Below are 25,069 nucleotides of genomic sequence, written 5' to 3'. Positions count from 1 at the left end.
CTCACAAGGAACTAGGATTAAGTCCAGTCTTGTTGAAAAAAATCTTTAGATTCTTCAGAACTTCTTTACAATGAACACATTCTCTACTTTGTAATCATACTTACCTTGTTTTCTGCCGCAATATTGTTCGTTGGGCGACAAATTCTAACTTCTAACAACTATGAGAAGGCAAACAAAACTCAAAGAGAAAAAACTTAAAGCACATGAATTGGCGTTTTATTTGATATTCTACTAGCATGTGTAACATATTACATATGAAGATTAATAATCAAGAAAGCAGCGAAGTGTATCAGAGCCGAAGATCTAAGTCAAGCTTATTTACATCGGATTCTTGTTTTGGCAAATCCACATGAAAACTTCCTGGCCAACTCAAATCCATAGCTTGTTCTACCAGAAATGGCGTCCAATATGCCATTTGAAACCCATGATTAACACCACTGAGTCGAGCCACCATGCCTGACCCTTCTCTGTTTGGCTTGCGCACAGGTGAGTGTGGCTGGACACCGAGTGACCTTGACGCCACCATCATCATTCTATGAGATTGGTTCCTTCTTGCTTCTCCTCTTTCCCTCTTGTGTGCATTCTGGTGACCCCCCAAGGCTTGTGAACTGTAGAACTTCCTCATGCAGAAATTGCATGAGAATACCTTATTATTATTCCGGAATGATTTTGATATTTCAGAGTCTTCCAATTCCTGAGCTTTGTCAGATCCGTTGAGTCCTAAACTCAACCACTGTCCTATTCCCTCTGATGCAACTTCTTCTTCTTTGTTCATTGATCCTGATGATACTGCAACAGATACCTTATCCGCCACTTCTTCTTCCTCTTTGCAGAAAGTCATAGCTTCTTCTCGCTTCTTTCAGATCAGAATAGTTTTAAGATATAACCATTTGGGAGTTGCTCTCCCAAATAAAAATAAAGAAAAGAGAGGTAGTGGGAAATGAATATTATCATTTGATAAAAATGTTATCTTGTATTACCTCTCTGCTATATCCTGTGTTCCCACTTAGTGGTGCATGTACTTTCGAAGAAGACAATGCTCCTGTTCTGTCATTTTATGGTGCTGGCAATTTGTCTTAAGATGCTTGCTTCTCTTAAGCTTTACTCTTCTCGTAGCATCTAAATAAGTTTTGTTCCTTGATGGATTAAAAATAGACCCTTCCACTATTGGAAGTGTCTTGTACTGTTAGATCAAGACTACAATTTTATACCCCACGCGTCAAGAAAAACCAAGAAATAATGCTGGTGTCCATTCTTTAGGGCCTGTTTGGATAACATTCCAAACTATGGTTTGGGTAAAAAAGTTGCCAAACAGGGGACAAAATTAACAAACTATGGTTTGGGGCCAAAACTATGGTTTCAAAAAAAGTGAATCCATTTTGTTTCTTGCTCAAATTAGAAAGTATGATTATGCCTGTCAAAGTAGATCTCAACGATAATATGACTTTGACACCCCTCAATTATTTTTTTTATAAACATATTTAATCTTATATTTTATAAATATATATACATATATTGATTATTTATTAATTATATTATCTTATATGTCATTAATTATGTTGGTAAAAAATATATTATTAATAATTTTATTCTTTCAAATTAAAATATATTATAAAATCTATTTTTTATATAATTATCATATTAATTTATGTCTTTTTTAGTGATTAGCACATATAAAAAGTGCTTTTGATAACAGTTATTCAAACACTCTCATTTTATCAGAATCACTTTTTCACAAAATTTATTCTTCACAAAATCTATTCTCCCAAGAATCTATTTTCTAGAAGTTATTCTCCAAACCATGGTTTGGTTTCATCCAAACACCCCCTTATTAAAGGACGAGAGAAGTTCCACATGGGCATTATACCTTGTCTCAATTCCCAATCAAGAGGGGGATTTAACCCCATTCTGCAGTTATAGGCTCCCATGCTAGATTCTGAGAATTCTGTGGACAACTTGTTAGCTTACTGTACCAATTGGTCTTGGTTTCTTAAGGGCCACAAGTTTGATATGAAAAGATAATGTTTTAGAAGGTCAAACATGTTAAGGTAAGTGATAGATACATTCGTTGTTCATATTGGTCAGGCAAGATAAGGCGAGGCGTGGCAGGCAATAGAAAGAGGACACGTTATCAATGAACAGAGAAGCATTTCAATGCTCCAAATTAGGGAATGAACAAGTTCACTAAAGATAGTGGAATGCAGGAAAGTTTTGCATAATGTTTTTTTTATAACCATGAAGCTCTAGGGCACAAGAAACTGCCAATAGTGGTGGAGGCAAAAAAAAGTGAGGAGGAAAGATGGATAAACTGTGGGTTCTTACTCAGTTTCTCTCTCTAAATATGATAATGGTTTTGAGCTTATCTTGTTGTAAGTCGGCAACGTATAAAGGGATATAGAGCCACCTGTGCTTATTTTAAAAAATAAGAAAAAAATCAAAATTTTCCTCTAATACTTCCTTAGCAAAAGTTCATGATTTAGCCGGTAATGGGGTGACGAAGCAATGTTCATATCGTGTTGGAATCTTATTGGGGTATCAACTAGAAGCATTTTCTGATAAGGATCCAACAAGCAAGGAACGATTGTTGGCTCCAAATTAGTTTAGCAGAATTTACCAGTTAACTTGGGTCGGCTTATTCTGACATATTCTTTGGGGGTTGCTTAATTTGGATCTGAAGGAATATGAAGGATTTCATAATGTGTACCGAGCTAACATAAACCTCAATGCTACTTTTTTGAGCATTTTTGTTCCCGTGGAACTTGAATTTCTAGCCATGTGGCTGATGCTAATAATAACGCAAGGTCCCATCAAAAAGTTTTTGTTTTGTTTTTTCTTCTCGGGAATTCCAAAAGATGTGTATTGTGAAAGCATCATATTATCATAAAGAGTCTACGATCTACGAAGCTCCAACATCAATCAACTTGGTCATAAATTATTTCAATATTTCATTTCTGGGACATGAGCAATCCCTATCACAAAGATTCCGCCAGTATGATGATTATTGCTCCCGTTATAAATGAATATAGGCAATGGGTGAACCTAAACACTCATTGAAAGATGGTTTTTTTTTTTTTTATAAATATTTTGAAAATAATGCTTATACTAGCTAGCAAGAGAAGTATCAAACTAACCACCATTCACATAACTGGGTTTGAATTTTAATGTTCAATAATTCTAGAACCAAAAAAAGAAGGGTTTTCCCAGCACAGCACAGATTTTTGTTGCATACAGATACTGACAAATCCCACAATCCATTTAATGCAGAAACCACAAGAAGAAAACAGAGAGGGAGACAAGACTCTGAAGGCTATCCTGGAGTGGGGCAGAAGGCTGGGGCAAGTTTTAACACCAGGATGTGATGTGCTAAACACTGTAGCAATTGGAAATGAGTCATATTTGACAACAGATGCATAAAAATAATAAAAACAACAGCAATCTTGCCACATGTCACACTTGAAAACATTACAGTTTCAAATGTTAACAATCGTATGTTTAATGAAGAATCTTAATGTATCATAATTAAACCGCTTAATATCCATAACCAAGGTTATTCAATAATCTACAAGTTTCCCACAACTTGTACGCCAATTATTTTGAAGGTAGCATGTTCATGAAATCACTTGGATACCGAGTTCAAGCATCTGTTAAAAGCATTATGCATCTTGTGACCAATAAAACCTCCGAATTTAGACTTTATTTGTCATCCCGTTTAAAATCACTTATAAATACGTTTTATGTAAGTTAAAATAAAACTCCTTTTACATACTTATCTTGTATTTAGCAAATCATGATTAAAAAATTATTTATAAGCTATAACAAATAAGTATTTAATTATACTTCATTTACTCCAAAAAGCAGAGTTTAATCCGACACTTGGGTTCAGTTGTAACAAGTTCCATATTGAACTCACGATAACAACATTCTTTTTGTTTTTGTTTTGTTTTGCTTTGTTTTTTAAATTTTTGCCCCAAGTCATTGAACATCTAACTTGATAAACAACCTAATGGTGATTTGGTGGCATGAAATATCGAGTCCCCCATTGAGTAGTATAAGACAAGACACGAGTGCAATTTGTTGCATGAGTTGTTGACCTCCTCCCTCTGTCAACATTGCACCCTAGGTCCAGTATATTCAAGTTGTTCTGGTTCTAATTGGAAGGCACAAATCATGTCTTGAGATGAGGCTGTACAATGGCGAAATTCAGTCGCGACTGACTGGCTCTCCCTCCACAACTTTCAATGGCTTCCGGGTGATTTAGTATGGTTGAGCCCATTTGCAATCATGAAAGGAACTTACTTGAGGGGTACAACAAAAGCGCGCGCAGTTAACAAACTCAGAGAAAGAGAGAGTTCATCGCCCAAACAAATAATACATGAAAACTAGATTCCTGATAAGCATTTTAGTATTACCATATAAGTATCTATGCTCGCGATTTTGTTTTCTGGGCATAATTTTTCATAGAAAAAACAAGTCTATGCCCTTCAACCAGATTTGAAAGATTTCTATGCAGAAGAATACATGTGCTCAAAATTTCTCTCAAATGTAATGCCTAAACCTCCAATTATATCAGGAAGAATGAAACTGCAACGAACCAAATGATTGAGAAAGAACAACAAGCTTCCTGTTCCATGGCATCGGCCATAAATTCTTTTTCTGGCTATAGAAATGTGGGCAACTCCATCCAATTTTATAATCTACTCAAGTACCTGTACACCCGAAGGCAAACACCAGTAAGCTAGAGGATTGATCCAATAAATATGCTCACAAGTGAAATTCAATCAGAAGTACATTAAAAAAAAAGGCGAAATTCAATTAGAGTTAGGCTTAAAGGCATTTGAACAAACATCTGTAAACTAGTTTTGATGATCAGGGCAACATAAAATAATCTGGAGAAAAACCACTTTATATAGAACCATCAAAGATATTTTATTGTGAGGAACAAAAGACGACGGAGAAGGACTTTAGTAAGTAGCTTGGTTGCTCATCTGATCAAAGTTAAGAGTGAGTCTCACCTCCTAGGCAGCATCAATACGGCGTAAGTATGACTAGTATTCAATAAAAATTGACATTTGAATACTATTTACAACTTAACATCCCATAAGTAATTCCTTCAAAAAGTTCGTCGCCACATGTTAGGTTCTTATTAGAGCCTTGCAACAAACTGCCAAGAAACTCTAATCAAGTTTAAACGCTAATCATTTGGCTTCTAAAAGTTCAATGCGGACACGAGGCCAGAATTACATACACACCACTAATTGGTAACATAGAATTGCAAATGCATAAAGACACTACGGAAGCCCCGGAGGTCGCAGCAGAGAAGAATGATTAGACTTAGAGTTAAATTTATTACCAAAAAAAATTTAGAGTTAAATTTCACTAAATTTATCTTAATTACGAACATGCAATACGAAAAATGGCACTCAAAGTTATATATTATATGATTCATACAGTGATTTAGTTGGTTCAATGGCCACCAAAACGGAAGAGGGAAGAAGCAATTACCTTGAGACAACTCGCAGCAAGCACGATATTCGATAGAGATATGGGAAGTAAGATGAGCATCACCAATAGCACTGTGCAGAGGCAAGAGCGACTGCGTGCACCCCAACAGCCCCATAGTCCTTGAAAAACGAAAAGAGATAAATTAAATCAAAAATTCAGAGAGCAAGGTTTTCACTTCCTTCTTAGATATAAAAGGGAAAGCACCTTGGAACTGCAGTGAAGGGGCGGCGAGAGTCGAGAAGATAAGATCCAAGTGGAGATGTGCGGATGCGAGAGATAGACGGCGGCGACGAATGATTTGAGAAGGTTCTGGCGGCGGTGATCAGAGACCTTGAAAGAGATCCGCCACGTAGAGCCATTTCTACGCGCTGCTCACTCACCCTGCAACGCGCAACAGAGAGAGAAACGAACCAGGGGTTTTGGTCAAGAAACTAAACCCTTCTGGCAGGGCACAAAATTGGCCCATTGAACTGGATTATCTATTGCTGTATGGCCTACCCTGCATGAAGAAGATAACGAGGATTAAGTCCAATGTTTTGCTAAAAGTTTGATTCTTCGAGATAAGAACCACTATCAATGTTTTAAAACTAACGCTATCACTTTTCAGTTTTTTCATATACATGTGTTTAAAATGACGGGTATAAGGATTCAAGATAATTATCATAACTACTACCTCCAGTTCTTATTATAAGATCTGGTTGACTAATTTGGACAGATTAAGAAAATTAGTTAAATTAGTTACTTGTTATAAATAGGTGTTCTCTTTACTAAAACACCTTTGCTAATCATATATATTAACTAAAGTTACCATTATATGAAACATTTTATATGAGCAACTATTTCAAGGACTACTTTGGAAAAAATGAATAAATATGAAAGACAAAGTGGATTGGAATCTTATATCTAGGATCAAATTAAAAGTCAAACAAGCTCTTATAATAAGGAACGGAGGTAGTAATATTTTAAAGGGGAAGTATGATTATTTTCTTACCTTTTTTATTGAAATTTTTTCTTACTTTTGTTTTGTATTAAAATAATCTAATTTATCATGCATTATTAGCTACTCCTCCCTTCTTTAATATAGAACATAATGGTTGAGTTAATTTTTGTCCTAAACATTAGACCTATTTCTCATATTTATCAATTTTCTCTAAATTATCTTTGTAGATATTCCCTCAACTATAATCAAGTAGAAGAGGGAGAGAGAATATTAAGGAAGATGATTATGATATTTTAAGAAAAACCATGTCATATTTTTTACAATTAACTAACTTACCTAACTTCTTTAATCTAATCAAATTAATTAAATAGATCTTATATTAAGGATCGGAAGAGTATTAGTTATGAATATACTCTTCCTGTTCTAAACGTAAAACTCATTTTGTAGTAATATGCATGTGGATGTTAATATATTTCTCATGTCTCAATTCTTATGATTTATTTTCCCTCTTACGTTCATGAAATTTATCATTTATGTTTGAACTATTTCACATTTAACAGGCCTTTTGAGTTGTAAAGTTATGCTCATAAGTTTAGTCTTTAGTATCTATAATTTCACCAAATTTTAAAGTTAGTCCCTACAATTTAGAAATTTTTTTTTTTGGAAACCGGTCTCTATGATTTATGCTTCGACTTAGAGCCGCTAATCCAAGTTTCAAACACTCAGCATCAGCGCCCAAACGCCAATTCCTACCTTTGAGTAGGACGAAAACTTATACAACGTGTAAATAGCCAACACTTTGGATCATTGAAGTTTTTCTACATTTTCCAAAGATAATGGCATGCTTCTCATAAAATTCTCCCTAGAAGGAAACCCCTTTTGTTGGACCGGAAATTGTATCACAAAAACCGTGTCCATAGCAGGTCTGGTAACCGAGCACCTGTAGCAATTGAAAGAATATATTCCTCTGGTTTTTAATATATGACCTAATTATTGAGTTGATTTTGATTCTAAAGATAAGACCCATTTTTCATTGATTTTGGTTATAAAGATAAGACACATTTTTCATATTTATTAATTTTTTTCTAAATTACCCCTATAGATACTCGCTCAACCATAATCAAGTAGAAGAGGAAGATGGGGTATTAAAAAAGATGATTATAGTATTTTAGGAAAAACGTGTCATATTTCTTATAATTAACTAACTAACCTAACTTTCTTAATCTAATCAAATTAGTTAAATAGATCTTATATTAAGGATCGGAGGAGTATCTAAAGAAAAATAAAACCGAACCTTAACCCTATCACCAAACCTAAATGTATTTTCAATTTTTCGATTCGGTTATTTTGGTGTTCAGTTTTTGTTTGGTTTTTATTTATTAAATTTCGGTATTTGGTTATTGATTTGGTTAATTAAAAAAAATTCGGTTTCAAGCCAAAAAACCGAAATTTATAAGTATATATAATGTGTTTTGTCAACATATATAATATTATACATATACATATTTACATGTCTGCACATAGAACATGAAACTAAGTGATATTCTCATAGGCCCAAACATATATCTAAACCCAGCCTAATATATCTTAAACCCTAGAAGCTAAGGTAAGATTCCATATCATCTTTCATGATATGGCACCCACATCCCCTTCCTGATCAGTCATTGCCTCACATCGCAGTCCTCTCCTTCAATCTAATTAAATTCTTCACCACATCACTGTCTCTGCTCTTCTCTCCATCTCCTCACATTCCACATTTGGTTAAGCTTGCGGCCACGTCTCAAGATTCATCTCTCCGTAAATCCTTGAGATCTAGCCTTGAATATATATTTGATTTTGTTCCAGGATTTTAATATTGAAGCTGCACACGTACATGTAATTATTGGATTTTTATATGATAGTACTTTCAGCAGGTGTTTCCTTTGCTGGAGCAATTAAAAAACCCAATATTAGTTGAACTGCTATTGTTTCCAGTGATACTTTTAATTTAAACTCGTAATATAATGAATAACTAACGAAGTTTATTACAATATATAAAGCCCTGAAACCTAGTAAACCAAATTATTTCAGTTAATTCAGTTCTGTTAGCAGCTAATGTTCAGTTTCAGTTTAGTGTTTAAAATATGCGCATTTCGGCTAATGAACCTACCCAAACTGAATAACCAATTACGCAGCCCTAAATATATCCCCAGCATCACAAGCAGTTGACCTGAATGCAGCTCAGCGTTCCACTCACACAAATAGGTACATCTTAAAGCAGTCAACGGATTTGTCGAAAGACAAGGAATCAAGGATTATCATCCATGACACTCTCGACAAAGGAAATGCACATTGATCAAGATGTGACTACTCATGCTAAAGTTATTTCACTATGATTTAGAGCAATGTTTACAGGAATATCCGAGTTATGATTACAATTACGATAAAATGAAAACCTACCCACATAAAAATACACTTGCACCAATCTAGCCTACAGGGAGGAGAACGAATTTAATTTCACAGGCAATATCTAACTGTGGGGTTATGGATAACATTGGGCTTCCTCACGGCTACATTCTGAAATCCAAAACACAAACTGTGTTATTAGCAAAACATGCCGCGATTTTGTCACCCTCCTTATTCCAGCAGACCTCAAAAATGCCTCCTTCGCCCGTGTATGTTTTCACAATCTTCCCTTCTTTCAATGACCAAATGTGCATGGATTTGTCAAGAGATCCACTGGCTAAATACTCACCATTGGGGCTGAATGCTACAGAATACACAGGATCCCTGTAACCAAATATAGCATGTAAGAATCATAGTAAATTCCATACAGTGGAACAGGAAGATAAGGGCAAGGGCAAGGAGAGTGAAAGAGAGAGGACTGCTCTTCACATATTATAAAACAATACCTGTGTCCATTCAAGCTACAGATAAGTTTCCCGACTTCAACATCCCACAGCTTTACAGTCGAGTCAAATGATGCACTGCAAGGTAACCACAAAATACTTAACATCAAGCACATACTTCTGATAAACCCCCCAAAAAAAAAAAGAATATGGAGTAAGTGATGCTCCTAGGGAAACTGTAGGATGAAAACATTGCATCAAGAGAATCTAAAGAGCAGCAGCTATATTAGAAAATCCACTGCACTAAAAATAGTATATAAGGATAAAAATGGATTTTGATTCTGAAACATTAAAATGCTGTGGAAACCAATTTAAAAGTTCAGCGTCAGAACAGTGTAAGGAAAATTATAATTAGTTGGAATCAAACCCAACATAGAGGACATCATTTTGCAGCACTGTGCCCACACAGTACTAAAAAGTTCACATAGAATTGAAGCGGTCATTTATCAACCAAGACTCTTGGAGTCTGAAATACCACGTTTTAGATAAATTATATTTAGAAGAACTGCACATAATAAATAACAACAAAGCAGCAGACTTACCTAGCCAACACCAATTTTTGGTTAGGGTTACTTGTACCAGGACCAGTTGGGCTCCATCTGATTGTATATATCTCCTGCCGAAAAAAAAAAAAAAAAAGAAACATAGACGTTATTCCATAAAAACCCACAATGTCGGAGGAAAAGAAATATCATTAGAAAATTTAAAAAAAAAAAAAAAATCGAAAGCTCACAATACCTTGGAATGCTCCTTTAAATCATAGAGATATGTGTCCTGCTTCAAACTCCATATCTACATGACAATCTTGGATTATTATCACATATCAACAAATGAAGAAACTAACACAATAAATTTCAAATATTCATGCAAAATGGCAGACTTTGCGTTTAAAAAATAACATTACAAAAAATGAACAGTTAGTTAAAAATGCCAGCTTATAGAACCCAAAACAAAAACTCGGGACATGATAAACAGATCATTCCCTCAAATAAGTGGCCAAAAATTACCTTTGCAGTAATATCATCAGAACAGGAGGCCAGCAATGAACCAGTGGGATCCCATTTTACACAATTAACTTCACCCTGTTATTGCGGAAAATTCATTATCAGGAAGATCTTATCCAAACTCTATATTGCACCTAAACGATTAAATTGATATATTGTGTTGTGAAAAATCAACAGCACATTTATATCAAATCAATCTCAGCCAACCATGATGAGAAACTGCAAAAATGCAAGGCTATCATGGGACTGTAATCAATAAGCATAAAATAAAAAGGAACGCCAGCACAACCCATCTTGAAAGCAGCAGCCCACCAGTCTATTGAGTTTGTCAACCATGCCAACCATTTTAACTTTAAATCAAAAACAAATTCAAGTTTAAGATCAACCCACCCCCCAATTCCAAGAAGTAACAGTTACAGTCTTAAAAGAATTATTCTATATTATAATACAGTAAATGAGATCATCAGTACAAACCTGGTGGCCAGCAAAAGTTTTTATAGGCCGGTTTTCACCAATCTTGCAGACATATATCATATTGTCAGTGGAGCTTGTTGCAAAGGATACATTGTTACGCCAGTCAACATCAAGAGTTGGACCTAAACAACATATCAAAAAGAAAATAAACAACCTATTCATAAATATAGTTGCCTTAAAATACCATCAAAATCTCCACCTGAATGAAATTCAAATTGTTGTTTCCATTCCTCTGCCTTAACATCCCACACAATTGCAGTTTTATCACAGCTTCCAGTAAGAAGATAATCGCCTTTCTTGTTCCACTTCAGAGAGAATATGGGTCCCTTGTGTTTGCTTAATGTACTCCTCAGTTCACCTGGTCCAAGACACCTTCATTTTATCAAAACAGATCTATAATCATTTTATCAAAACAGATATATATTTCTAGAGTCCTAAGAACAAGTTAAAAATATTCACCTACAGAAAATTACCTGTGTAAAGAGATCAATATAGAAATTTGATGTATAACCTATAGGATGAATGCAACTAGATAAATCAGACAGAAAATATCGCCATTTACATCACAAATGCAGGCTAAGGATTTCTTACATGTCCCGAAAAAAAGAAAAAGAGGTATAATAGTCTTTATTGCCTAAAAATCAGTACATTATTAAATGCTGAAAACTATTAGTAACAGTTATCTTGTACCTTCTGCTTGGATGGAGAGAAAATTAGGGAGGAAAATTACGGAGGAGAGAAAACCAAAGAGAAGTATAGGAGGAGAAATAAGTTTTCCCCTACTTGGATAGGAGAGAAAATACGGGTGGAAGGAAAAGTGGGAGCGAAAATAAGACAGCCTTGTTTTCTCTCCTACCTTATTTTCTCTCCAAATTTTCTCTTCATATACAGAAAGATTTGGACTTGATTGAACAAGACTTTTTGGTCAACAACATATCTAAGGACTTGGTTGTTGATAGAGCACAATGACGTCGTGCAATTCATGTAACCGACCCCACCTAGTATGATAAGGTTTTTTGTTGTTGTTGTAGATGAAAAGATTTGGGGAGGAAAACCAGATTTCCATGGCTACCCATCCTCTCCGCCTATTTGAGTTATTTCTCTCTATATTTATTTATTTTTATTATATTTAAAAAGTTATTCACTTCTTATTTTTTCATCTTAAAACAATTTTTTTAAAAATAATAATTTGGTTTTAAAGTATAATAATCTGAAAATTTATATAAACCAAATAACTTGATTTTAAATTATTTGATGATGTTAATGTTAGTACAATTTTCCTATTGCAATATTTAATTTGAGTTCATTTTAAATATGATATATTTTGATAAGGATATTCTAGTCATTTAGATATTTGCTCATTTTCTATCCTCCCTATTTTTTCTCATCTATCCAAGCAAGAGGGATGATAACATTTTCTCTCCAATTTTCCCTCCTCATTATTTTCTCTCCTCTCATTTTCTTTCCTCCAACTTTTCTTCCCATTGCTTTCCTCGGGGGAGAAATGCTTCTCTATTTTTCATCCCTTCTCGAATGAATAAGACAACCCCTCCTGTACATAGTATTCCTTGATTCACACTCAACCAAACACAGCTTCATCACTACCAGACAATTAACTAACAATGAACTCAACACCTGAAGAACATAAAACAACAGCATTTGTGCACGACAACAACTCCAGTTTCCATGCAATTATTCCATTTATCAACCATTGCCTAAGGCATGTGAAAGATAAAAATAAATAGTAACAAATGTATCGTGGCATACATATAGAACACTGAAAACCCTAACAATGCAAAATTACATGCACACCTAAATACTTATACCATAACTAGCAACAATAAAATTATAGAGGGGGCAGAGAAAATGAAACTTAAGTTACAAGAATTCTTATCCATGATTTTACAATGCTTTGTTTTTGGTACAATAATATGACAAATGTTCACAACTAGAACAAGGAGGAAGAGGTTGGATCAGAAGGCTGAAGACAGGAACCTAAACCCATAGTAAAAACCTCTCAAGCACCTGCTGAAACTTCCAGTAACACATTTAGAAACATGCTCAGAGCGAAACTCCCCAGAGGGTGATTAAGGAAAAAAGAAACTATAGCAATTGAAAATATTTGTACATTATAGCTTACAGGACCCTATATAGCTATTTCACCTGACATGCACAAGTATATCTCGTTCAGAAACTCTAACCCATCCATTTCTTCATTTCCCAACAGTGAGTCCCATTTGGAATTGGCTCTTCGGTTTTTTTGGAGGGCCTGGATCTGTCCTACCTACTATCTTGGATCCATTCTTCCAACCTGCTTTTTTTAAAATCTAAGCCTTGTTTTAAAGGGTCTAGCAATAAGAGTTAGTCTATAATGTGGCATTGCAAAGTTTGTCTGGTTGGAGGAGAACGCTCACATCTTCAAAATTGTTTCTTAGCCTTTAAACTTGTTGCAGGATAACATTGTATTCATAGTTAATAATCTTCCAACGAAATATTTTTTTACTAGCACCGAAAAAAGTTAACAGCAGACAAAATACACACAGCAAATTATAAAATCAAAGCAAATTGAGCACTTTCCATCCCATCCAATATAACTCTTCAAAAGTCTAGTTATTAATTACTCAATAACTGTAGAAACGACACCGTACCATTGGTGGTCCAAATTCTTGCTTGCCCATCATATGAACCAGTTGCAAGCATTGTCCCCTCACCCTGTAAAACGTTCCGCTAGGGTCAACCTCCACATAAAATGTAAAAATTACAACCAAAAAAAAAATTGAGTTGACCTCTATTTTGAAAAATAACACCAAAGGTCCAAAGATAAATACAATTCAATGGAAGGTGTAGAAAATGAAGGAGAAAAAATCGTGTGAGAAAATATATGTTAGAAAGCCCATGATACTCGCCTATCATTATGCATGAGAACAGAATTCCTAATTGTGTGCTGTCATATCTCTAATTGATTGTAATTTATGTTTGATTGATTCTAACCGGATTATTCTCATCTCACCGTCCGAACCCTATATATTGTAACTATCTCATATGGAATAAACATCGGGTGAAACATTCACAGTTTATAGACATGGTATCAGAGCTGTGGGTTCGGATCCGTCCTGGGCCCCTGCCGTGAACAGAGAGAGCGAGGAGAGAGAGTGAGGCGTCGGCACCCTCAGATTTGAAGGCCAAAGCAGGACATGACTGACACTGCCCCTCCAATCCTCACCGGAATCCTCTGATCGGTGCATCCCCAGAAGTCGGTGTCCAACGGAGCAGCACGTGAAGCCCATGCGCCGTCACAAACCTCCGCGCGTGAAGCCCACACGCCGTCACTAGAACCATCCCAGTACCCCACTTCGTCTAGAAGATGAATCCATCAGACTTTTCACCACTTTTTAGGTCTGTTCGCAATATGCCTACCACAAAAGCCACCATTCCAATGGCCTTTATGTCCGGCACATCCTCAAATACTCAAGGTACGCCTTCTTCACCAACAGCCCCTTCTAAAACCTCTGATTCGGTGTCGGATTTGACAATAGCTACTGAACAAGCTATGATAGTGGCCCACAAACTGAATGGCAGCAACCATCTCCAATGGTCCCAAAGTGTATTGATGCATCTACATGGGAAGCGTAAGGAGAAGTATATGAATAAAGAAGCAAAACAACCGGCACACAATGATCCTAATTTTGACACCTAGTTCGCTGAAAATAATCAGGTGATGTCTTGGCTATGCAACTCAATGACTCTCAAAATCAATGAGGGATACCTTCTTGCAAACACAGCCAAGAAGATCTAGGTTCTGCTAAGCGCACTTACTCTACATTAGACAACACTGCTGCTTTGTTGGACCTAAGGAGGCAACTCAAAGAACTGAAACAAGGAAACTTGACTGTAACATAGTACTACAGTACTCTGACAAAGATATGGCAGCAATTGGATCTCTTTGAAGTACATTCTTGGAAGAATATTGATGACGCTAATTACTACAGACAGCTAGTTGAAAAAGGACGAACATATGATTTTCTGTTGGGCCTAAAGGATGTTTTTGAAGAAGAGGCAGAATTATGGGTCTAAAGCCTCTTCCATCCCTATTTGAAGTCTTCAGTATGGTTAAGTTCGAAGAAAGTCGAAGACACCTCACCCAGGGTAACAAAACTCCAGTTGATGGCTTAGCTTTAGTCACAAGGAGTTCCCAGACATCATAGAGCTCTGAAAGAAAAGGAAACAAGTGGTGCAATCACTGTAACAAGAAAAACCACACCAGAGATGAATGTTGAAAACTACATGGAAAGCCAACCCATAGGAAACAGAAACAACGTCAAGATGGAAAGAGCCACCACACCTCCTCCGAGGAAAGAGGCGATGATGGAGACCGCTTAACCAGAAAAGAGCTTCAAATGCTCCGTAAGATGCTTAAAAAGCAAAACACATAAAAAAAGGTTCCCAATGTGAACTTGATTCAATCAGGTAATTCTATTATTGCCCTTAATGCAATGGTCACTAGTGATGAGACATGGATTGTTGACTCCAGTGCTACAGACCATATGATTGGTAATAAGACCCTCTTCAAAACTCTCAAATATTGCCATGAGAACCTCAGAGTAAAAGTGGCAACTGGACTATGTACTAAAGTTGAGGGTGTCAGCACTGTGGCCCTCTCTGATGATCTGAAAATTCATAATGTTTTGTTTGTTCCTGCTCTCACTTGCAATCTTATATCTGTAAGCAAACTGACTAAAGGACAAGTATGTCGGGTGTTCTTTAATGATGTTAACTGTGTTTTTCAAGATTCGATCTTGGGGAGGAAGATTTTGACTGCTAAGGAATGGGATGGACTCTACTACTTTGAAGGAAAGGATATGAAGACAAAAGGAGCAAGGAAAGCTATGGTTAGCTCCAATTCCCAAAATAAAAATATAATGTTGCGGCATCAAAGATTAGGCCACCCCGGCTTTGATTATATAAAGCAGGTGTTTCCAACATTATTCAATAAAAATTCTTCTCCTTTCCAATGCGAAACTTGTCAAATTGCCAAACAGACTCACACCTCTTATCCCAAACATATTTACAAACCCACTATCCCTTTTACAATGCTCCACGCCAACATTTGGGGACCTGCCAGAACCAAAACCCAAACGTGCACAAGGTGGTTTATCACATTCATCGATGATCATACCCGGGTTACATGGGTTTATCGTATGAAAGAGAAATCCGAAGCCTTGCAAATTTTCAAAAACTTTCACTCTTTTGTGAAAACCCAATTCCAAACTCCCATCAAAGTACTGAGAAGTGACAATACCAAAGAGTATGTGAGTGGAGCCATTAGGGAATTTCTTGAGCAACAGGGAATCCATCACCAAACCTCGTGTGTCTATGCCCCACAACAAAATGGAGTTGCCGAGCAGAAAAATAGGCACTTTTTGGAAGTAACCCGAGCCATTATGATGGAAAGAAATGTTCCAAGCCCGTTTTGGGAAGATGCTGTGCTAATGGCAGCCTATCTTATTAACCGAATAGCCTCTAAAATTCTCAATTTCCAAACCCCTATTCAAAAACTCCTTAAGACCTACCCCACCTCACCTATCATCAATACCATCCCACAAAAGGTCCTTGGATGTGTTGTCTTTGTCCATAAACATGATGGGGGAAAACTAGGTGCTAGAACCGAAAAATGTCTTTTTCTCAGGTATTCCTCAACCCACAAAGGTTACAAGTGTTACTGTCCCTCTACTAGAAAACTCATAATCTCCAAAGACACAGTTTTTTATGAGGATGATGCATACTATCCCAAATTACCCATTCAGGGGGAGAATTGTGGAGTAGAATGGCTAATTACACCTGAATCTGAGACCAACGCACCTCCTAACCGCCCTCCTGAACCCTATATACCACATGAAGAAATCCCTAAACCTGAATCGAAAACCCCTAAACCTACACCTCAACCAGAACAACCCAAAACCCCCCACAAACGATCCTCACGCAATGGAAACAAACGCTGAAATTGATGCAGGGGTGACAGAGCACTCAAGATCTCAATCAGGTGAACAAGACAGTAGTAGCAGGGTTCCTTCCATTCCAAGGCAGCAACATGATTCCAATCCGAAGTTGGATCCTGAAGAACTAGGATGGCCTATTGCACTTGGAAAGGGGGTAAGGTCGTGTAATCAGCATCCTATACAAAGATTTGTCTCTTATGACAATCTATCTGCTAGAATGCAAACCTTTGTGGTGAATAGCTCACAGGTGAAAATTCCAGAAACATTTCAACAAGCCATGAAAGATCTGAATTAGAAACATGCAGCATACAAAGAGTTGAAAGCCTTGGAGGAGAATAACACGTGGGATATTACCACACTCCCTCAGGGCAAGAAAGCAGTGGGTTGCAGGTGGATCTTCACACCGAAATTCAACCCTGACGGAAGCATCAACAAGTACAAAGGGAGATTAGTTGCAAAAGGGTACACTCAAACTTATGGGATTGATTATCAAGAAACGTTTGCACCCATGGCAAAGTTCAATACCATCCAAGTACTCCTATCCTTAGCTGCTAATCTTGACTGGTCCCTACATCAACTGGATGTAAAGAATGCTTTCCTAAATGGAGATTTAGAAGAGGAAGTATACATGCAAGTTCCAGATGGAGTAATTAGCTCTACCTAATTCGGTTTGCAAACTAAAGAAGTCATTATATGGCCTGAAACAATCTCCACGAGCATGGTTTGATAGGTTTGCCAAAACAATCAACAGGTTTGGTTACAACCAAGGACAAGCTGATCACACTCTTTTTGTCAAACACAATGATGGAAAGGTAACGATCCTAATTGTGTATGTGGATGATATAGTCATAACTGGTGATGATGAAGCTTCTATCTCTCAACTCAAGAAAGCCCTAGCTAGGAAATTCCAAGTGAAGGACCTAGGACAAATGAGGTACTTTCTTGGAATAGAGGTTGCTAGATCCAAAAAGGGTATAAGTGTGTCCCAACGGAAATACACACTTGATTTACTCCATGAAACAAGAATACTGGGGGCTAAACCGAATGAAACACCTATGGAAGAGTCATGCAATCTGGAGGTTAAACCAAAAAGGTACCATTGACTCAAAAAAGTACAGAAAACTTGAGTAAACTGATCTACTTGACCCATACACGACCTGACATTAGCTATGCAGTTGGGGTGGTAAGCCAATTTATGCACCAACCTCAGGAAGAACATATGGAGGCTGTGTATAGAATCTTGACCTACCTTAAACTCAATCCTGGAAGAGGAATATTCTTTAAAAGGGGGAATACAAGAAACATAGAGGTCTATACTGATGCAGATCATAGGAGAGCTATAGATAACAGGAGATCTATCACAGGTTACTGCCCCTATGTTTGGGGAAACCACAAAGCAAGAAACAAACTGTAGTCTCAAGGAGCAGTGTTGAAGCTAAGCTAAGAGCTGTAGCTCTAGGGGTGTGTGAAGGAATGTGGGTGATTAGACTCCTGAAGGAATTGAGAATTCCCTATGAAGGTCTAGTGAACCTCTAGTGTGACAACCAAGCCAGTATTGAAATGACAAAGAATCCGGTGTATCATGACCGAACAAAGCATGTCGACATTGATCGGCACTTTATCAAAGAAAAGGTAGAAGGTGGTATCATCAACTTGAGCTATGTGCGCTCGATTGATCAGATTGTTGACATTATGATCAAACCTTTAGCCAGAGTCAAGTTTGAAGGGCTTCGAAGCAAGCTGGGGATGGTTGACATCTACTCTCCAGCTTGAGGGGGAGTGTTAGAAAGCCCATGATACTCGCCTATCATTATGCATGAGAATAAAATTCCTGATTGGGTGCTATCATATCTCTAATTGATTGTAATTTATTTTTGATTGATTCTAGCTGGATTATTCTCACCGTCCGAACCCTATATATTGTAACTATCTCATATGGAATAAACATTGAGTGAAACATTCACAGTTTAGACAATATATGATCCAATGATCAAATGCATAAGATGACCTTATAGAGTAGGCACCCACACAATTCTATGTAAAAAAAAAAAAAATTAAGAACAAGCATACTTATCAGAACAAGATATTTAATAGAACAAGTATCCATGGCATTGCAGATTCGATTTGATTTAAAAGATCAGATTTGAATCATAAACAATTTCAAAGCAGGGATAACTGTCATGCTCTTCATGGTCAAGGAGCAAGACTTTGCTCCCAGACGGTAGCAGTGGATTACAAATCAGAACTAATTCAGGCTACTAGCACCAAAGCAAATAACAGCTTTTGATCCCAAGTTCGAACATGCAGACAGTAGCAGTTATCTTGGATTTAAATCAGAATCAGCACTAAAACTCACATTCCAATCGAGCGTAGTTACGTCTTTACTCTTTTCATTAGTTCTGCCTCTAACATGCTTCAACACCAAGACATTCAAAGGGCCATTCTGCGAACCAGATTTACTTCTGCCTTCTGCTATTGTCCAAATGCGAGCTGTTGAGTCCCCAGACCTAAACGTTGGAAGGATGAAAATAAAGTAAATGAATTTTATTAAAAGCCAATTACTGGCCCCTTTTTCAATCTTTTTCACAAGGATTCGCTTTCCAAAGCAAAGAACTGTCACGGAAGATAAAAATCCTAGAGAATTCATTTCAGAGTTGAAGATAATTTAACCTTAGCAAGGAAAAATACATAATTCTCCATCGGAACAGAAAAACAAGGAAAAATACAAAAGAAAAACCTTAGCAAGCAAATGCAATCCAACATTCCATGTGTTGAAATAGATAGCTATGAAGTGCATAATCAGAATTGAATATCATCAAGATAGTTATCAAATGCACCTACATTGATATGCATCTCGTGAACCTATTTCTTACAAATTCAGGACCTGTTTATGTTGTCGCTTTATTTGTTCAATAAAACTAATTTTCTCGTGATTGTTAACAAATGGCTGGAAGAACACAAATGTAGAGCAGTCAGAAATTGTGATTCTCCATCCAATGAAAATTCCTGTTATTTCCATGCATAGCAATAAATCACATTATTCATGGTATTAACGATATTCATAAATGTTACATTTAGATCAGCTTGTTAATCACATCAATCACAAACATTCATAACCCGTCCAACTGCAAATGGTGGGGAGGAACATACATAACACGTACATTTTACATTTATAAATAAGCATATTAAAACAGAATTTGAGACGGTTTTCATATCTCAGTCTTTTAAGGGGACAAATGGGTCAAAAAAAATACCAGAAGGAGAAACATCACAAAAAGATAGAGCTTTAGAGGGATCCTTTGCAGAATAGCCTTAGCAGAGCAATTGCATTTCTCCATAGTTTCATTTCAATTCTTTCCAGAAATCCATTGCATTTGACTGGGCAGTGTGCAAAAATATAGCATTTGTGAAGGAGATACATACCCTGATGCAAGAAGAGACCCTGTAGGACTCCATGCACAAGCACAAACCTAAATAAATGGTAGAAAAGCTATCAATATGGAGTTTCACAAAAGAAGTTGAGAGAAGAAAATCCAAGAATTTTACAAAATAAACTTAACCTCCGACGTATGCCCCTCCAAAATAGTCACATCAGAACTCAGGATTTCACTTGGTTGAGATGTTGAAGTTGTAGAGATGTCCATGGGTTCTGGTCCTGAGTAAACGAATAAGCTTTCTTCACACATATTCGAAGGAATGAATTCTATTGAAATATCAAATTCCATTGAAATATTAACTCATGCCATATTGCATGCTTGTGTGCCACAATGACACACTGTCTCACAGAGGGTTCCAGAAGGAGGTTCAATTGGTGCAACAAATCTTTGCAATTACAATTGGTGGTTTACCCATGAAAATCCCAAAGGGAGAAGAAAAAAGGCGGGGATAAAGTAAATGCAAATTTTTTTCTAGGATAAACAATTGGTACAGTGTATTTACTGAAAGAGGTCATTTCTAATTTTAACCGCACAAAGAAGAGGTTAGCAATACTTGGATCAGAAATGCGAAGGATGGCATCCAAATAACAGCTATTGCAGAACTATACTAATTTTTAAATCCATGTCTTTAGAATAGTATGATCAACACAGAATGGGGACGAATCAGGTATTTGATGAAGCACGAATTTCAGATTAGCTAGCCAACTACAACATCATGTATAACTTCTAAATTCATTTGTAATAAAAATCCATATGCCGACCACAAATTTGCATGAATAGACATTACAAAATCCAGGACCAAAGGAGAAAGATAGATGAAGTAACGGTGGTAGAAAAATATAGACTTATTTGAGACTGACTAGGGACAAATTGTCTAATAGGAACTTGCAGCATTTCCACATCACATTAAACACATTTGATCTGCACCAGAGAGACTTCATTACACTGATGATTACCTCTGAAAGTGCCATTTTCTTCTTGCTTAACAGTAGGTTTATCTTCTTGATCTGTATCCATTCTGTCGGTCTTATGTTCATGATGTGATTCTCTTTCTCTGTCATTTTCAACCTTCTCTCGGTCCTTTTCGCATACTTTCTCCTTTTCATGTCTTTCCTTTTCTCTCACTCGTCCACGTTCAACTTCATTTTCCTTCTCAAGGCCCTTACTTTTTTCCTTCTGTAGTTTCTTCCTTCTTTCAATAATCATTTGCCTTAGTTCATGCACATCTTTTGTGATAAGATCCAAAGGTTGTAAGAATGAAAAATCTTCATCTACGTCTGTATCACACTGGCAGGCTTAAAACAAACACTGATCAACATGAAACCTCAGGTATGAAAGCTTCAAAAATGTCTACTCAAATAAATTGAACCTTATCCTAATAGGCAGAAAAAGAAATAAAAATCTGAGGCATTCTCTTTTACTGAAATTCGATGATAACAATTGAAGAGTGCTAACATTACTCAAGTTCGCTTCCATTTCCAAGTATTGTAGCCCTTTCTGAACAAATGTAATAAGAGCACCCGGTGGCACCAAATTTCCATCAATTGGACATTTGTTTATCCCCGCCTCATATCCAAAAGCAAAAGCAGCATGGGTGAAGCCTGCAATTTCGTGTAAAATAGTAGAAAAGCCAATGAAGATGATATATATTGTTCTTTATCATTAGACACTGATTCTTAGTCAATATCATTACTCTAGGACTATTACAGGCCATTATTCTTAGTCAATATCATTACACAAAATCTTCATACATCCAAGTCCTTAGATGAAAAGTTGGTGTTAGGCCGTTAGCATTAATATCTTAGGCACATACGAAAGTTCTAAGTATAAATTATAAATAACTGTAGTCAAGGGGAAATTCTTATATAGATCTTACATTAAATAATATTAAGTAATGATATTAGTTCAATCATTCAATCAAGTAAAAACAAAATGAAAATTCGAAAGAATTAAATGCCCTCAAATAATGTTTTCCCTTCCCTTCCTCCTCTCCTTCTCCTCCCAGTCTCATTCTTCTTTGGCTTCCTGATCGCAATACTTACATTGCAGACCCACCTTCATGGCCACCTGCTTCCACCATTCCCCACCACCATCATTATTGCTACTACTTATTCTGAACTCAGTCCCTGTCCTCTCAGGAACAGAAAGTTCCAATAAAAAATGAAAGACAAAACTTATTCTAAAGCCATCTCAAAGGCAGCATGATGAAGACAAAGGCATGAAATGGACGAAGGGAGAGTCACTTGGTGTTGTAAGGGAGGGCGATATATGGCAGATGCATGCAACAGAGGCACTAAAACACAAAAAGGGATGTGACATGGAAACCATCTATGATCATCGAATAAGGACATGGAGGAGATCCCAAACCAGACATGGTGAAGGTGCTTTTGGGATCTGACCTTGATTGTATCATGGGAGTCATCATTCTTCCTCCCATAGGAACAGACACTACTGCATTTTTCAAAATGAGCTTTCTATAAGAGATAATAATCTGCAAACAAAACCTGACAATTTGGCGGAATCCTTCTTGTTTCCAATTCCACGAGGGCCCGTTTCTTGTGGCCAAAATGGGCACTTGATCTGGTTCTCTTCATACAATATGTCTCATCTTTTTACAGACATATTTAATGTTTCTCAAATGGTCATACTAAACTTTTCACATTAGCAAAACGCGAAACTTTGGATATGCTAAACATATTAACACTGATAAGCTGCTTTAATGCACACCAAAACCAAAGAAATGCAACTATTTTTTTCCTTTTTTGAAACAAAAGGGTGATTAATATTTAGAATAGACAGTACAGAAGAAGGTAATTCTACTGCACAATGAATGCAAATTCCTCTATGGCTTTGGAGTTTGGACACTAAGATGCATATTTAACAGACATCTCAGTTTATACTCCATGTTTCTACATATAGCATAAGCATAACCATCAACTTACAAACATTTTACTACATACAAAATGGAGCATACCAAAGATAGTACACCATTACAACTTAGGATTGCTTTGATGAATAGGGAGGTAAAAAGATAAAACCAGTATTCCAACTGGTCCCCGAATGCCTGCTTCCATTTTTTTTACCGTTCCTTTCAAATTATCTCGTCTTTGAAGCACAAATTCATAAACCTGATCTGAGACATGAAAACTCACAAAAGTAACATCTTTATACATTGGAATTGTCGCATTTCTTTCTTTACGGTAGTTTTTTTTTTCCTTGGGCGAGTGGAGTCGGGTGGTTAGCGGGAGGTTGGAAGGACCTAAACAGAAATGGTCTAAGCCAAGATTCCCCCCCCCCCCCTTTTGGCTATAGGAATCCCGATAACATGGATTTAAAACTAATCGCTTCATCAATGAAACCAACAAAGCAAGCCTGAAGCAATAGTTGTACACTCAGTGCAAAACTAGCAAGGAAAACAAATTTCAGAACTTTGAGATTGAAGTATCAACCCCATATAACAGATCTGACAACTTCCTCCCCTCCTATCCCTAGCCACAACCAAAAAGACCCACCTTCCGGCCTAAAATTCTTCCAAATTTCCAAAGTAAACAAGCACGTAATTTCTCAGCATGAGACTAACCCTAACATGGTTGAACAAAACTTGAACTCCACTGCTCTAAAGCCTAAACCATCCACAACGTAATCCGTGTCCAAACCCTAGACTTCTAACATCAAGCGGAAGCAAAGAGGGAATCAAGAATGAGCGGAAACAAAAAAACCGACAAAACATAAAGACGAATTCTGAAGGACGGGCATAAAATAAAGAGCGCAGGAAGAAAGCAAACAAACCTGATTCTTGAAGGTAGCGGAAGACGAGGTAATTGAGCTCCACGGAAGTGATGGAGTTCATGTTCCCGGAGCAAGCGGCTTCAATGGCCTTCAGGAAGGCTCAAGAAACCATGCGCCTGAGCCGCAGAGATGAAGCAAGAATGGCCGGAAAGGGAGACAGTAGAGTAGAAACGACGGTCAGGGGCAGAAAGAACGGGCAGCTTTTGATATGGGAAGGAGGAGGAGGAGGAGGAGGAAAGAGGAAAAGCGTTTTAATGGTGGCAGCTAAACAGAGGGATTTTACAAACGCTCGTCACGCGAGTCAGGGTGGGTTCCGTTTTGCCCTTTTTCGTTAGTGTACTTATTGCTTCGCCTCTTCTGTTTTGGGGTGATTTTTATTTATTGGTCGTAAGTCGTCAGTCGTCACACGCCGATCGTTTCATCTAAAATCAATGCATAGTTTTTGTTTATTAAAAAAATATTAATATTAACTTATTTTCAAATATCATTTTTTTTAATTGCCAACTACGTATCAAATCAATACATCAATATTAACGTGAATAATTAATAAATGACCGTTAAAATTTTCTGCTGTCGGAAATTATTTTTATGTTTTCCCCACGAGACAAAACTGTGGTGGCCGGACTCCAAATCCTTTTATTTTTTTTTTAAAAAATTCTATATTAAGGCACTAGGACCTGGTTTGATGTAATCTAACACTCATTCTTATTTAACATAAGACCTATTTAATTAATTTGATTAAATTAAAGAAGTTAAATAAATTAGTTAATTATAAGAAATATGACATGTTTTTTCTAAAACACTATAATTATATTTATTAATATCCTCCCTTCTTTTTACTTAATTATGGTTGACGGAGTATCTATAGGGGTAATTTAAAAAATAATAAATATAAGAAATAAATCTTATATTTAAGATTAAAATTAACTTAATAATTAAGTCCTATATTAAGGACCGGAAGAGTAGTTTTTATATTTGGCAAAAAAAAAATTAATTTTTTGCCATCAGTCTATATTTGTATGTCATCAACTCAAACCTA

The 25,069-nt window shown here is 36.6% G+C and overlaps 3 protein-coding genes across 5 annotated transcripts; all 3 read right to left on the bottom strand.

The window, feature by feature from the left end:
• Positions 1-219: 219 nt before the first annotated feature.
• Positions 220-881, bottom strand: LOC114750775 (zinc finger protein 7-like). Its single transcript, XM_028939379.1, has one exon. The coding sequence runs from the start codon at positions 839-841 to the stop codon at positions 290-292; it is 552 nt and encodes a 183-aa protein (XP_028795212.1). The 5' UTR covers positions 842-881; the 3' UTR covers positions 220-289.
• A 3,468-nt stretch (positions 882-4,349) lies between these two features.
• Positions 4,350-6,006, bottom strand: LOC114750780 (uncharacterized). The gene is made up of 3 exons (XM_028939386.1): positions 5,707-6,006; positions 5,503-5,621; positions 4,350-4,706 (listed from the first exon to the last, which is right to left on the bottom strand). Exons 1-3 carry the CDS (start codon positions 5,859-5,861, stop codon positions 4,699-4,701), a joined length of 282 nt encoding a protein of 93 aa, XP_028795219.1. The 5' UTR covers positions 5,862-6,006; the 3' UTR covers positions 4,350-4,698.
• Positions 6,007-8,773: 2,767 nt separating this feature from the next.
• LOC114750779 (WD40 repeat-containing protein HOS15) lies at positions 8,774-24,254 on the bottom strand. 3 transcript variants are annotated; one of them, XM_028939384.1, is made up of 14 exons: positions 24,031-24,254; positions 21,697-21,842; positions 21,198-21,528; positions 20,365-20,453; positions 20,228-20,274; positions 19,161-19,311; positions 13,457-13,520; positions 11,008-11,166; positions 10,809-10,930; positions 10,338-10,412; positions 10,069-10,122; positions 9,873-9,946; positions 9,334-9,408; positions 8,774-9,211 (listed from the first exon to the last, which is right to left on the bottom strand). In XM_028939384.1, exons 1-14 carry the CDS (start codon positions 24,089-24,091, stop codon positions 8,992-8,994), a joined length of 1,668 nt encoding a protein of 555 aa, XP_028795217.1. In that variant the 5' UTR covers positions 24,092-24,254; the 3' UTR covers positions 8,774-8,991. The 3 variants fall into 3 exon arrangements, with proteins under 3 accessions (XP_028795217.1, XP_028795216.1, XP_028795218.1); XM_028939383.1 differs by having other exon boundaries at positions 20,365-20,459; positions 24,031-24,139; XM_028939385.1 differs by having other exon boundaries at positions 20,365-20,459; positions 21,198-21,536; positions 24,031-24,134.
• Positions 24,255-25,069: the final 815 nt, after the last annotated feature.

This window comes from Neltuma alba, unplaced genomic scaffold (genome assembly GCF_004799145.2).
Source record: "Neltuma alba isolate B1F8T4 unplaced genomic scaffold, ASM479914v2 tig00006645_pilon, whole genome shotgun sequence".
In the NCBI taxonomy this organism is placed as follows: domain Eukaryota; kingdom Viridiplantae; phylum Streptophyta; class Magnoliopsida; order Fabales; family Fabaceae; genus Neltuma; species Neltuma alba.
Note: the sequence above shows the minus strand (reverse complement) of the source record. Positions and strands in the feature narration are given on the sequence as shown.

Excerpts from the sequence above, each read along its gene's own strand:
- LOC114750775 (XM_028939379.1), bottom strand. The coding sequence starts at position 841 with ATGACTTTCTGCAAAGAGGAAGAAGAAGTGGCGGATAAGGTATCTGTT.
- LOC114750780 (XM_028939386.1), bottom strand. The coding sequence starts at position 5,861 with ATGGCTCTACGTGGCGGATCTCTTTCAAGGTCTCTGATCACCGCCGCC. Across the intron at positions 5,622-5,706 it reads CCCTTCACTGCAGTTCCAAG|GACTATGGGGCTGTTGGGGT; the intron begins GTGCTTTCCCTT and ends TCGTTTTTCAAG.
- LOC114750779 (XM_028939383.1), bottom strand. The coding sequence starts at position 24,091 with ATGAACTCCATCACTTCCGTGGAGCTCAATTACCTCGTCTTCCGCTAC. Across the intron at positions 13,521-19,160 it reads TAACTACGCTCGATTGGAAT|GGTGAGGGGACAATGCTTGC; the intron begins GTGAGTTTTAGT and ends AACGTTTTACAG. Across the intron at positions 11,167-13,456 it reads AAGAATTTGGACCACCAATG|GTGAACTGAGGAGTACATTA; the intron begins GTACGGTGTCGT and ends GTCTTGGACCAG.